This window comes from Candoia aspera, chromosome 4 (genome assembly GCF_035149785.1).
Source record: "Candoia aspera isolate rCanAsp1 chromosome 4, rCanAsp1.hap2, whole genome shotgun sequence".
Taxonomy (NCBI): domain Eukaryota; kingdom Metazoa; phylum Chordata; class Lepidosauria; order Squamata; family Boidae; genus Candoia; species Candoia aspera.
The window spans coordinates 98,535,124-98,549,457 of record NC_086156.1 but is presented as its reverse complement, the minus strand read 5'-3'; the positions used below and the strand labels follow the sequence as shown (position 1 = coordinate 98,549,457).

General features: G+C 43.6%; 1 protein-coding gene across 2 annotated transcripts in view; it reads right to left on the bottom strand.

Annotated features, from left to right (window-relative positions):
• PLEKHA4 (pleckstrin homology domain containing A4) overlaps nt 1–14,334 on the bottom strand; it is a 42,632-nt gene that overhangs the window by 18,570 nt on the left and 9,728 nt on the right. For both annotated transcript variants that reach the window (XM_063301150.1, XM_063301151.1), the window contains exons 2-11: nt 13,125–13,233; nt 11,008–11,118; nt 9,700–9,772; nt 8,041–8,141; nt 6,623–6,738; nt 5,983–6,246; nt 5,255–5,819; nt 4,742–4,819; nt 2,956–3,057; nt 553–618 (exon numbers count right to left, since the gene is read on the bottom strand). In XM_063301150.1, the coding sequence (XP_063157220.1) occupies nt 553–618; nt 2,956–3,057; nt 4,742–4,819; nt 5,255–5,819; nt 5,983–6,246; nt 6,623–6,738; nt 8,041–8,141; nt 9,700–9,772; nt 11,008–11,118; nt 13,125–13,208 (1,560 nt within the window). In that variant the 5' untranslated portion in view covers nt 13,209–13,233. The remainder of the gene's footprint in view (nt 1–552; nt 619–2,955; nt 3,058–4,741; nt 4,820–5,254; nt 5,820–5,982; nt 6,247–6,622; nt 6,739–8,040; nt 8,142–9,699; nt 9,773–11,007; nt 11,119–13,124; nt 13,234–14,334) is intronic.

The following is a 14,334-nucleotide window of genomic DNA, read 5'->3' as shown; positions in this document are numbered from 1 at the left end:
CCATTGCCTCCTTCCTAGGGCTGAGAGAAAGTGACTGGCTCGGTCACCCAGCTGGCTTTGTTCCTAAGGTGGGACAAGCACTCATGGTCTCCTGGTTTCTAGCCTGGTGCCTAAAGCACTACACTAAGCTGGCTCTCAAAGAACCATTAGGCCCATGTAAAATTACTTAACTTAGATGAACTAAGATCATCTACTGGGGGCACCAGATTTATGCAATTTGGTCCTGGGGAAATCTGCCTAATCACCCCTCTCCCTGTTTTTAGGCCAACAGTGGAATAAATTTCTCCATTTTCATTTTACAATTAACCTCTGTGGTTTTCTTTCTTTTCTTTTTCAAATTGTGCTTTTTACTGCTGCTGCATTGGGAACAGTTTGGTTTTATTCAATCTACGTTTCAAGGCTATTTGTACCCTTCTCAAATCTCAGCTTGGTTATAAGATGCCTGGGGGAGAGGGAAGGATGACTTCTTTCAGGGGTATGTAAAGAAATAAGGGAAATTTGCAAAACAAAACAGTAAACATCGTCCATTGGTAAGAGAAGAGAAATGCATACATCGGTGTCACTTTCAAACCGCTGCCTGCCAGAATGACTGCTCCTTTCCCACAGTGGGTTTCGGCCCTAGAAAGACAACAAAGTGCATCCATGTTATCGCCCCACAAGTAGAGGGGAGAATAGGTGGCAGCTGGCGGCTATGTCCCAAAACAGGGGGCACTATGCATGGGCACAAGAACCTTCCCCAAACCTGGATCCAGCAAGGTTTCTTTGAGTACCTTTGTACAACCCTTGCACAAAGAAACCCAGCCAGTCAGGGAGAAGGCTAAGCAAAACCTTAGTCTAAGGGACTAGATTTTCACACGTGGGGAGATGTTGATATCAAGGAGGATTCTGACATATTATGACCATTCGTATCTCAGAAAAGGAACCTGACAGAAATTGTTTTAAAGCCAGATGGCGACTCTTGCTGAAAGAAACTGAGTAAAAGTGACACAGTCAAATGGGGTTTTAGCCAAAATCTTGCTAGGTTGTATTATCTCAGCAGTGGTACAAGATTAATAATATTGAGCCAGCTTGCAGGGTTGTGAGAAGAATGATCCAGATCTTGAACATCATTATTTTTAATTTAAATAATTGTTTGGGAACCGTACAGTGATGCGATAAGGGTTTAAGAACTGCCTGTGGGTCATCTGCTTTTGACAAATGCTTCATTGGTGAAAAACGTTTGAGACCATCACATAATTCGAAGATGGAGTGAAGCTAAGCTGAAAATTGTTCTCTATTCCTGTCCTCTTCCACAGGCTTATTCTAATGGGACATTCAGGAAAGATACTCCAGTGGAATTAGTACAGTGATTAGATCAGCGTTCCTTAAACTTGGCAACTTTAAGATGGGTGGACTTCAACTCCCAGAATTCCCCAGACAGCAACACTGGCTGGGGAATTCTGGGAGTTGAAGTCCGCCCACCTTAAAGTGGCCAAGTTTGAGAAACACTGGATTAGATGGAACAGAACACAGGATCAGCACAGGGGACCACGATTAAAAAAAACCATAGTTTTTTAATCCTGCTAATGACAGAATGTCAGATGGTGTCACTGATTTGTTTCCTGCTGACTCCAGCGAGAAGAAATCCCAATGAAAGAAACTGCCCCTGTAGACAATTGTCCCGCTGATATTGCCATGACTGAAGAGAGGATCAAAGCACACCGGGTTCTGTACAATTTAGATGATAGTGCCAGAGAAAGCTTTGGTCTTAGACTATGCACACTGGGCACACACCAGGGAAATACTGTAATGGCAATGAGCAATTATAGGAAAGTGTAGTGTATATACTACATCAACGGATCACTCTTTGCAAGCAGCTCCCAGAGCAGCTAAAGGAACTTACACACTACAGGCATATCTTCATACAACCATCATCCTGGCCCTATTTAAGTGAGCTCCTAAAATCTAGCTCTGTCCCCAGGTTAGAATGAGTGGTAGATCCCTTGTATGGTGCTCTGGACTATTCTAAATGAGTATTGCTGTTTTTCTGGACTTTTGATTTGGGGGGGGGGTGTTTTTATTGTATTTTTGCTATGTATTCTGTAAGCCACTCAGAGTTGTGAGAGATTGGGGTGCCCTATAAATAAAATGCATACATACATTCTCTAACTGGAACTGGAATTGCCATGTCACCTTTTGGCTCCAAACTCATCCATCCCACTCCAGCAACTGAGATGGTTTCCTATCTGTCCCCCCCCCTGCCCCCCCCCCCGCCTGCTTTGCTGGATCTGATTGGTTTTAGCTGAATCACTTTAAGACTCTTTCTGCATAACAATAGGGAAACAGGATTCCCTTCCTCCCTATCTATGCCCACAGAGAAAGCCTTCATTCCTGCTTACAGGTAAATATTCTGATCGCAAAAGCCAGGCAACCTGCACTCACCATTTTTTCTGCTTTGCAAGACCACAGCCCTCACAGCCCAGAGATGCTGCTCCCAGAGAGAGAGAGAGAGAGAAAGACTGATTCATTGCAGTCTTCCACTCTTGGTGAAATGGGGACACAGTGGGAAGTATACTTATATACCACTATTTTTTTAAAAATCCATTCAATCATGTCCAATTCTTGACTGCCTGGACAAGTCCCTGCAGTTTTCTTGGCAAGGTTTTTCAGAAGTGGTTTGCCATTGCCTCCTTCCTAGGGCTGAGAGAGTGTGGCTGGCCCAAGGTCACCCAGTTCTCCCCAATCCTTTTGCATCTGATTTTTCATGTTCCTGCCCAAATAGCTACTGTGCAACCAGAAACTAAAGGTTCCAGCTACAGGCTGATACCTATTACTCTGAACTTAGTGGTAGAAAAGAGGGATATAAATATTATATCACGATTATCTAGTTAATTATTTGAGCTAACATTGCTGGTGATGGTGATGACAGTGTTGTTGGTTGAGAACAGAGGAGGAACCAAGTACGAATCTACAGACCGTGATTCCTAAAGATGTCCTTTTCCCTGGGGTGGGCCGGTTGGCCGCAGGAGGAAGGGGTGGCAGGTGCAGGTAGCTTGATGAGGCAGAGTGGGGGCTGATCTGTAGGAAAAGGGAAGGCAGCATTAAGGAATATAGCCAAGAAAGGTTATGAGCAGGTCTGTGTTTGATTGATTGATTGATTGATTGATTGATCATATTTGTATAGCCGCCCATCTCACAAGAAAGTGACTCTGGGCGGCGTACAACACTCAGTTAAAACAACCAATAAATACATATAAAGCAATCATTAAAACCACACAAAACGGGAGAGGATGATGTTAACCGTATTAAGGGAGCCATCACAAAATCCTCCCGCAGGCCTGATCACAGAGCCAGGTCTTGAGGGACTTGCCGAATGTTAAGTGGGATGGGGCTAACCTCGCTTCGGGGGGAAGAAGATTCCACAGGGCGGATGCCACGGCAGAGAAGGCCCGCCTCCTGGCAACCGCCAAGTGTAACTCCCTGACAGGCGGGACCCACAGGATGCCTTCCCTGCCGGGCCTGATGGGAGGGGCAGATGTAATCAGGGAGAGGCGGTCCCTCAAATAACCCAGCCCCACGCCATGAAGGACTTTAAAGGTCAAAACCAGCACCGTGAATTGGACCCAGAAGCAAACTGGCGACCAATGCAGCTCACAGAACAGAGGTGTAACGTGTACCCTTCTAGGGGCACGCGTAACTGCCTGTACCACTGCGTTTTGCACCAGCTGAAGCTTCGGGATACTCTTCAAGGGCAGCCCCATGTAGAGCGCACTAGAGAAGTCCAAATGGGAGGTGACTAGGGCATGAGTGACAGTGAGCAGAGCCTCCCGATCCAGGAATGGGCGTAACCATAATTTATGCCATAATTCTGTGGGAGTGCAGAAAAACCTGAGTATGCATTATACACAATGCGTCTTTCAGAAAACTCTGAGCTTTCATTCTGGACAGGAGGCAAGTTCCTAGCTCCAATGATCACAAAGGAATTCTTGAATGCTGATGCTGAAATTTCAAAAGTGGTTAAGGACAAGATCAGCTTCTTGCAGAACAATCAAAGCCACTATTTTGCTTAATTGGCATAATTTATACCAATTATACAACTGGGCTGCAGAACTGAACTTTTGTTGGTGCAGAATTGTAATTACTTAGCCACAGAATGCCATTTAAAAAAAAATGCAGATAACCACACAGAAACCTGGACATGTTGAATGTGGAGGACACATTCTAGCTGTAAATGTGATACTCCAGGCCTAGCATATCTAGATTTTGCAGGCTAGGCCCAGGGGTGAGGGAGCACAGCCAACTGAGCAGGAAAAAGAAAAATGCTACAGGTAATCTTCACTTAATAACCATTTGTTTAGTGACAGGTCGGATTTACGACAGTGCAGGAAAAACTGGCTTGTGACCAGTCCTCACACTTAGAACCATCACAATGTCCCCACGGTCACATGATCATGATTTGGCGCTTGGCAACTGGTTCACATTTATGACCGTCACAGCATCCTGTGGTCATGTGATTGCCATTTTTGACCTTCCCAGCCAGCATCTGGCAAGCAAAATCAGTGAGTAACTGCGTGATTCACTTAACAACCATGTGGTTTGCTTAATGCCTGTGGTGATTCACTTAATGCCCACCGCAAAAAAGGTAATGAAATCGGGTCAGATTTGCTTAATGACCACTTTGCTTAGCGACCAAAATTCTGATCCCAATTGTGGTTCTTAAGCAAGGACTACCTGTACATATCTCTGCCTCTCTGATACTCACCAGTCGGCCATGAAGCCGAGACATGACCAAAGAACGGGATGGCCCAACTGATGGAGAGAGGTAACCTCGGTCTGTAAACTGGCAGAGAGAAAGATTCGTGAGAGGTCAAATTCAGATTACTGACCAAGTTCAGAGTTTGTTTGTTCGTTTGTGTATTCAGTTGTACAGGAGCCCATCTCACATAAGTGACTCTGGGCGGCTCACCTCAATTAAAACAGCATCAAAACACAAAAACAAATCAATAATAATAAACATACAAACATACTAAACCATCAGTAAGAACACATTAAAAAACAAAACGTAACCACAATCAGCAGCAGAATCCGATCAATACATCACATTCAATACAACCACTGAAGAAATTCTCCACCACCACCAGACCCCCAAGGGCAGTGGCAAAGCCACATCTTCAGAGCCTTCCTAAGGGCCAGGAGGGTCAGGGCCAGTCTAACCTCTGGAGGAGTGATGTTCCAGTGATTTGCTGGGCCTACTGAAGCCGAAACCTCCACTTACTCTGTTTTGTTGCTGTCTCCCCACTGATGGGGCTAGGCCCTCTTCACCTACAGGCCGGACTCTACTGGGATGAGGACTCTGAGCGTAGCGCCTGTCATAGGAGTCTTCAGAAGTAGGGAACACATCATACCGGTCTGCAGGGGTCAGAGTGCGGCCTTTGTTGGCCGGTGATGCAACAGCATAGGGGTTACTGGGAAGGCATTTGTTGGGGGCAATGTCTACCCTCCCCATGGGAGTGTTGGCATGCAGAAGAGTCCTTGGAGAGGTCATGACAGAGAGATCATCACAGGAGGCAGCTTGTGCAACTGCAGATCGTGGAGGGCTCCGATGGGCATGTGTGTCTGGCGAGTGAGCCTGTGGCATCTGTGGGGATTTGGCTGGGGTTACCGGGAGAGAGTAGGCACGGGAGGAACGCAGGGAAAGCAGAGGGGAAGGCTGAGATGCCCGAGATGGAGAAGAAGGAGGTGGACTCTCAGATGAAGGTGGTGGTGGGGACGGTGGCCGGGAAGAAAACTTAGTGCAAGTAATAGGAGAGGGGCATCCATGCGTCTGGGAAGACAGGGAACTGCCAAGAGAAGATGAAGGAGAAGATAAAGTTAATCACGGTGATCATTAAGCCCTGTTCCAACAGGGCTTTGGAGAGCCAAAGTCATACAGCCATCTGCTGCTATGTCCTTCCCACTCCTTACAGCGTCCACTGCAGTGAAATTGGTTCTGCTTCTCCTTACCTCAATTCTGGCTGCTCTTTCCTTTCATGGCAGTATCTTCCATTGAGCGAGCTGGATAAAGAAGTCCTCTTGAGGGAAGGAGATCCCTTCTGGTTGTCATGCAAATGGAGGCTCTCAGATGATGAGGCCTGGGCCTCCTGGGTCCCTGAGATATGGGCAATTTCCAGTGATTCGATGCTTTGGGCATAATTGTCCTGGGGGAGCCGGATGTCCTCAAAGCTGGTGTGGGTGGACACTGACTGGCTGTGGAGACCCCCTTGGTTGCTGAGGTGGAGCAGAAGGGGGAACAAATCCAAATTAGAGTTCCAGGTCTCCAGTAACATTGCCCATTATTCCCAATTCAACCAAATGCTGTCCTGTCCAACTGGATCCTTCAAGACCCTTCCCAGTTCTTCCACAAGGATAACTTACAAATCCAGTTTTCCCAGAAAATGCAAATCTTGTATTCCTTCACTGTCCTTTTTTCCTGTCCAGTTCATACTTTAATAGTATTCACTCTCTTTTCAAGGGATTCTATTTCCCAGAACTTTCTATGATACATTATGCCCCAACTCCAAACTCCTCAGACACCGGACTACATAAAATTGACAATGAACCCACCACAATGCTGTGTGTCTACCCCCCTGTCCCCAGCCCTTACTAGTTTCCACAGTCGCACTCAGCAGCAGCTGACTGGTTCATGGCCCTGATCCAGCTATTCATATCCAATTGGGTGTCTGCACTGAAATAATAAGTTCGCATGCCAGGATGTTCAGCCTATGGGGAAAAAAGAGAAGGGAAAGAAGCTCCTTGTAATGGTTGGAGCATCCTCAAGAGGGCAGAAGATACACAGACACTTGGAACACCAGCAGAAGAGGAGATAGTGGACTTGTTGGTTTTGTGTACAGCTACTGGCAAATAACATTACTCTGCTTTATAGTAAAATAATGGATCTGGGAAGTAAGGAAACACTACATCCTAATGGCTCTTAGAACATCTCTGCCAGAGGACCCAGAAATTCAGGCTTCCAAAGCCACCAGCTCAAGATGACTCACAGCCGGAGGACCTATTGTCTCCTTCTGTGTACGCAGTTCTTTGGCAGTGGCTGTGCTGTTCTTCATCTTTCTGAGGGGTGCTCCAAGGAGATGCTCTGTAGGATGGTTACATGGCTGCCTTAGCAAGGAGACATCACATGGCTATTTCACAATTCATCCCTCAGAAGACACCCTTTAGAAAAAGCTAGCCAACCATACTGGCAAAGCATTCTGGACAGTCTCATGCCTGAGATGCAGTGAAGGACAATAAGTGGGCTTGCATCTAATTTGTCCCTGTCTGCCATCCAATGTAGTTGTTTCACTGTCCTAAAGGTAGGACTGGGGCTTCTGTAAGCACTTCTAAAACCTTGCCAAGAACACTGCAAGAACTTGTCCAGGCAGTCGCCAGGAGTCAACACTAACTCAGAGGCACCAAAAAAAACAAAAGGCCCTGCATTAGATTTACATTGTCCATCTTCCACCAATTCTTGGTATTATGCCTCCATCTTCCCCTACTTCTCACGGTATTGCCATGGCCCTTTCTTATATTAACATACAATATAATCCCCAAATTAAGTAAATACTTTAGTGGAAGAGACCATTCTTTCCATACAAAAGTCCCAAAGTTTAATCCCAGGCATCTCTAGGGAAAAGGGTTAGACAGCAGAGGGGGCAACCTCTTCTCCGCTGCCTGAAAGTCCCTGCAGAGTGACTGCTGCCAGGCAGAGCAAGAAATCCTGGATGATGCAGCTTTTAAGCCAAAGCAAAGCAGGGCCTTGCTGGCAGTCAGAGGCACACACGCCCTTGAACTTCTTGATGGGAGAACAGCAGGTTCAAAGATTCTAAATCAACACATCATATTAGACAGATGAGCCAACAACACAGGCAAGTAGCCTCCCATATTCGTCACATATAGATTTTGCCGCTTAAAGCTGAGGCAAGGTGACACTCTGTGATGGTTCCAAGGGAACAGTGGCTATGGGCATTACGAGAAGTCCCATGTTCACAGGCAGGACAAAGCATAACTGAGGACCTTTCCCCTGACCTTGAATACAAAGCGGCGGTTCTTCTTCTCCTTGAAGAACGCTGTCCGAATCGCATAGCTGGGGAGGAGGATACTGCCCAAAACCATCTCTTCACGGCTGTCTGGAACACACCCCGCAAAACCCCACAGAAAGAAACTTCAGGGTGCTTCTCAATGCTCCTCCTCAGAGCCCCCGTTCCCAGTTTCATGACCTCCAAATGTCTAGGTCACAAGTCTCCATTTTCAGCCAGCATGACTGTTTGAGGGAACTGGGTCACAGAAGTGATCCTCAAAGACCCCAAGTCTTTAACCAGGCAATTCAACTTCCATTCATCTCCAGGCACACTACTTTATGGTCCACTCATTGCCTGATGTTCAGAAGGGGGAATATGAAATGGATCCTGCTTAACTCTGGATTTAGAGTACCTTCTGAAGAAAGGCTCTGAAGAAGGGTCTGTTCAGTGAAACCAAAGGCCTCTCTAGATCAGCTTCATGTTCTCATAGTGGCCAAGAAATTGCCTACAACTAGGCCTGCGAGAGTAAAGTATGTTCAACTGAACACGCTTACAGGATCGTCTTGTGTTTTCATGCCGAACCCATAAGGATCTAGAACAGCGGGCGACTTTCAGATGTGTGACGTTCAATTACAAGAATTCCCAGCAATGACCACGCTGGCCAAGGAATTTGGGGAAGCATCTGGAAGTTGCCATGGTTGTGAAGCAATGATTTAGAAAACGGCAAGAAGCATAATAGGGCTACAGTTATTTGGGTTGCAAAACTAAATGGCAGCAAAGAGATACAAGTAATTCACTTTGCTGCCATCTAGTGGCCATCTCTACTGCTGTAGCCAGAATATAGTAGCCATACTACATGGGGACAAGAGACGGACATGGATTATGTACAATTCTAGTTCCCCCAATCTAATTCCCTTGTAATCACGTACAGGGAAATGCCAGCACAGTCCTTGTGAATCTAAGAAACATAGAACTTCAGTTTTCCCAGCCTAGTCCAGATGTACTACCGGTAATCTCACTTAACAACCACTCATTTAGTGATGGTTTGGACTTACAACAGTGCTGAAAAAAAAAACTTGCAACCGGTCCTCCACTTACAACTGTCTCAACATCCCCATGGTCACGTGATCACAATTTGGGCACTTGTCAACCAGTTCGCATTTATGACTGTCGCAGCATCCCATGGCTATGTGCTCACCATTTTTTACCTTCTGGCCAGCTTCTGGCAAGCCAAATCAATGGAGAACTGGGTGATTTGCTTAACAACTACTTGGTTTGCTTAATGACCATGGTGCTTCACTTAATAACCACCTCAAAAAGGTCATAAAATTGGGTCAGATTCACTTAATGACTGCTTCACTTTGCAACCAAAATTCAGGTCCCAATTGTGGTCATTAAGCAAGGACTACCTGTAGTGGGAGGAATGTACTAGGGAGCAATTAACTCCCATAATAGCTATCAACTCATCTAGTGGACACAAGGTGAAGAATGCTGCTCCTTCTTTTTTAAGCACCTGTTCCCAGAACTCGGAGATTGTTGCTTTGATCTCTGTCTCTTGGTGCATCAACAGACCTGATCCACAAAATCGCCCTCCCTCCAAAACCACCATGGCTTCGCTTCCATCTCAGAGGCAACCCAAATAGAAACCAAGGCAAATCCAGATTACCTCGGTAGTAGAAGAGGCAGTAATTGGAAAGGACGAACCAGCGCCGTTTCCACAGTTTGAGCCCAGAGCTATCCTGAAAGAAACACAAAGGGAGGGTGGTCGGTTATTACAAAGCTGTGTCCAAGTTTTACCTACTATAATAGGATTGCTTAATTTTAACTCTTTGTAAGGACCAGGTCTACCATGGTTGTGCAATGATGTCAAGTGAATCGGGGCCATTTCACACTCATGGTCAAAATTTTACATTTTTCCTGGGGTTTTAAAAGGGAATTGTGAGGAGTTGTTTTGTTTTTAGATGATGTTAAACCCAATCTAAAACTTAGGCTACAGTTTTAGCATGTTTCCCATCTCAAGACAGAAGGAAACCAACATTTCAACAACAGTACTCAGAAGGGGCTTCAAGAGCCAGAAGAAAAGGGATTTAGGGGCCACCCCTTCATTAGAGGGCAGCAGGATCCTGATTTGAGGAGACCCTGGTCAAAATATCTTCATTTGTCCCCTCATACTTGAAGTACATTAGTACACCTACTTTCCCAGAAAGTCTTTCTGACTCCACAGAGCCCTTCAAAGAAATGATGTATCATTGTGAAAATGAAAATGTCAACAGGATTCAACCTTCTGGGGAATTATTTTTTTTTAAGGGACAACCAAGTCTATCCCCACGCCATCTTGTTGGGAACCAGTGGCCTCAGCTTTCCTTGCTTTTACTATTTCCGTCTCATCCCAAAATAAGACAATGATGCAATATGTTTCTACATGGTCTAGATCAGCATGGTGGCTGGGGAATTCTGGAAGTTGAAGTCCACACATCTTAAAGTTGCTGATGTTGAGAAACACTGGTCTAGATTTAATCATAAATTAAAAGACTGAATTAACTTTATATCATTACCTATAATTATTATATGGAACTTTCTTTTTCTTAATTAGTTTTCTTTTTTCCTTTATTTAAATCACTATAATACATCTAGATCTCCTTTCTTCACTGCATAATCACTACTGAACTTTTCCTTGGTAGGGTTCTATTGTATTTCACCATAAAAAAAACAATCCTCTAAATTATGTATGTCTCATTCCAACATCTCCCATATCCAACTCCCTTCCCATAGGTCACAGTCTAGTAGCACTTTTAAGACTAACCAATTTTGTGAAAGCTTATGCCTTAAAATAAAAATTGGTTAGTCTCAAGAGGTGCTCCCAGACTCTTTCTGGTTTTTGGCGACCCTGGATTAACACAGATTCCTTCCTATGGCTCTCCCTTAAGGTCCATCATCCCTCCAGCTAAGGAATCACTTCTCACAAATATTTTACCTGTTTATAAAGCCAGCCACGCATGACAACAGGAGAGTTAAGGTCCCTCTTGATGGAGTTTGCTCTCTTCCCAAATGTGTGCACCTTCCGGACAGGCCGGGCTGAGCGTGGCTATGGGGAAACAAATGGATGAGTGCAAAATTAACTTACTGAATTAACGCTATTACACTATTCATCTACTTAGCCCAGTATTACTGATATTAAACATAGCTTTCCAGAGTTTCAAAGTAAGTGTATTTCCAGCCTTACTAGAGAAGCTAAGAATTGAACCAAAAACCTCAGTTAAGGAAACCATATCTCTGTCTCTGACCTATAGCAGAAAACATGTGTTTTCGCTGCTCTCAAGGAATTTATAATCCCAAACTGACAGCTTGGAAATAAGAGGAAAGAGGAGTATTAAAAATAAGTCAAAGGTTGGGTGAAAAAGAAGGAATTTTACAAGAGAAAAGAAGTCACGGAAATCATTAAATCAGTGTTTCTCAACCTTGGCAACTTTAAGCTGTGTAGCTGTGCAGCCTGGCTGGCTGGGGAATTCTCGGAGTTGAAGTCCACACAGCTTAGAGTTGCCAAGGCTGAGAAACACTGCCTTAAATTCTAAAAGGAGAGCAACAACATAAGTCTTGCCTCACCTTCAAGCCAAAACTAAGTTTTAGTGTTCTGTAAAACTTTCATAGACTTCAGAATGAAGCAGACTTTAATCCAACTAATTTGTGTCACAATAAATGTGCTACAGTTGACTGAAGTCTAAAAGAATATCACAAGATACAGAAGCAGGGGATTTAAAGATGGCCTCCTTGATTTACAACAATAAAGAGGGAATTAATAATACTCTACAAATATCCATTTGTCTATACATCGGTATTGGGAAAGATGTGTACAAGTGGCCAGACATGGAATTTTCTTCCTTTTACACTACAGGTAGTCCTTGCTTAAGAACCACAATTGAGCCTGGAATTTTTGTTGCTAAGCAAAGTGGTCATTAAGCAAATATGACCACATTTTATGACCTTTTTTTGCAGTGGTTATTAAGTAAATCACCACAGTCGTTAAGCAAACCACATGGTTGTTAAGCAAATCATGCAGTTCCCCACTGATTTTGCTTGCCAGAAGCCAGCTGGGAAGGTTGAAAATGGTGATCAAGTGACCTCGGGATGCTACAACAGTCATAAATGCAAACCAGTTGCCAAGTGCCCAAATTGTGATCACATGACTGTGGGGACACTGTGTAAGGACTATAAGTGTAAGGACTGGTCATACATCGGTTTTTTCCAGCGCCATCGTAAGTCCAAACCATCACTAAATGAATAGTTGTTAAGTGAGGACTACCTGTAAACTCGTTTTGCAAAAGTGGCTCATTCTAGACATTAAAAAATGAACAGAATATTTCAAAGTCGTAGTGGATGTGTGTATACACCAACTTTCCTTGAAATTAATATTTTAAAAATAAAATAAACATCATTAAATGTACATCATGTAGTTTTGTGTATCAATGAAACCAAGTAGTTGGCTGCAAATCTGAATAAATTATACCAAATATTAGATAGATTGTATGATACCACAAAGAATTTGTATTTAAAAATTAATTTATCAAAAAACATAAGTAGCTATGCTTGTCAGGAAAATGGAGCGAACCACTGACTTCTGGAGGAAGAAATGGCGGACTGAAGACGGGTCCGTGAAAAGCAGAGCTGACAACCGCAGCAAAGAACAAAGAGCTGATAAGCAGACCTCAGTACACTAAAAATTTACCTAAGTGCATATGGGACTATTATATTGTGGCCTTATTCCTTGAAAAGCGCTTTATGTTTCTAAAGGAACAGAAGGTCACAAGCTGAGATTTTCTTTTCGAACTATCAAGATACCACAAATGGTACATGGGGACAAGAGTAAAGGTCTGAGGATTAATAATCGTTATGCACGTTTTTAGCGTTCTCCTTTCTTGGAATGGGGCTCTGTTGTTGTACTTTTAAAAAGCACAAGTTTTTGATCCATGAGGTAGCCAATTACTTTGAAGTTCTTTGAAAACGACAGCCCAGCAAGACTCAGGGGGAAAAAATTAGACACTGACTTCTCTTTATGTCTCATTCATAAGGTTCCCATCAATTCCAGGTCCTCACCTTTGTTCCCATGGAGACGGAAGAGATGGTGGCTGTACTGCTGGCTATGCTCAGGCCACTTCTAGGTCTGTCCCCTTCTGACATGGTCCCCTGTGAACCTGATGTTAATCTGAAAAAGACCAGAAGATTTATGTTATAAATGGGATGCTTTAGGGGCACTTGTGAATTCCCCTATTTGAAACAACTGGTTTTGGATAAAGATAAAACATATGTCTTCAGCTTTTCAGAAGGTATCAAATTTAACCCCAAGCAGTCAATTGATCAATTCATATTTGGTCAATTCTTTAATCTTTATCTACCTCTCCTCTTTGAAAGTTTCTCTTTCCTTCCTCGTTTCTTTTTCCAGCTCTTTGCAAAAGTGTATTTAGTCACCGTCTAATGTAACATATTGTCCTAATTCACGTTTGTCAAACAAACCACAGTGGCCTACTTCACATGCAAAAGGAAATATGAATCTCACTTCTCTTAACAGCCTTGTAAATGAAAGTTACAAATCTGCAAAAGAATTTATTGGCCAGCTGGGATCAGACGAGAAATCTGAAGCTCAGGGTTTCTTGCTGAACTTCTCCAATGAATCAGAAGTTTCTATGCTAACTTCAGACCACAAATGGAGGACAGCAACCTTTTCCCATCAGCCTGATTGTTGATCTGCCCGAAATTCTTTTGTCACCTATGGCAACCAAGATAATGCTTAAACACAAAACCGGCTTATGATATCTGTAATCAGTGCTTTGTCATCCTGAATTCCACCCAAATCCAATGCCTGACATGGAATCTGGATTCCCGAGCATATCAGCATTCTTGTTTCTATTCTATTTTTTAAAGCCACAAGCTAAATTATGTTTTTAAAGGAATGAGTAATTTTCCTAGTTCTTCTTCTTATTAGCCATTTTTCCAAAACTTCAGAGGATAAATAAATATTATGCTATCCTTCATGTTGGTGGAATTATTGTGGAAAATACACAGGCCAAATTTGCTAACGTATTTCGTTGTCAGAACATCTCATTAACGAAGCCCTTGCCAGCTCTAGTTAGGGGTAAAAAGTTCTTTAGTTCTGTTAATGGTAACACACAGAATAGGAAAAACATTGTTCCCTGATAAATCTTTACTTCCACCCCCAAACCTCTTCTTCATTCCCACCCCTCCCTCCAATTTATGTTTCTGAATCATTTTCTTCACATTTACAGCACTGCCTTCAAGAAACAAAGAA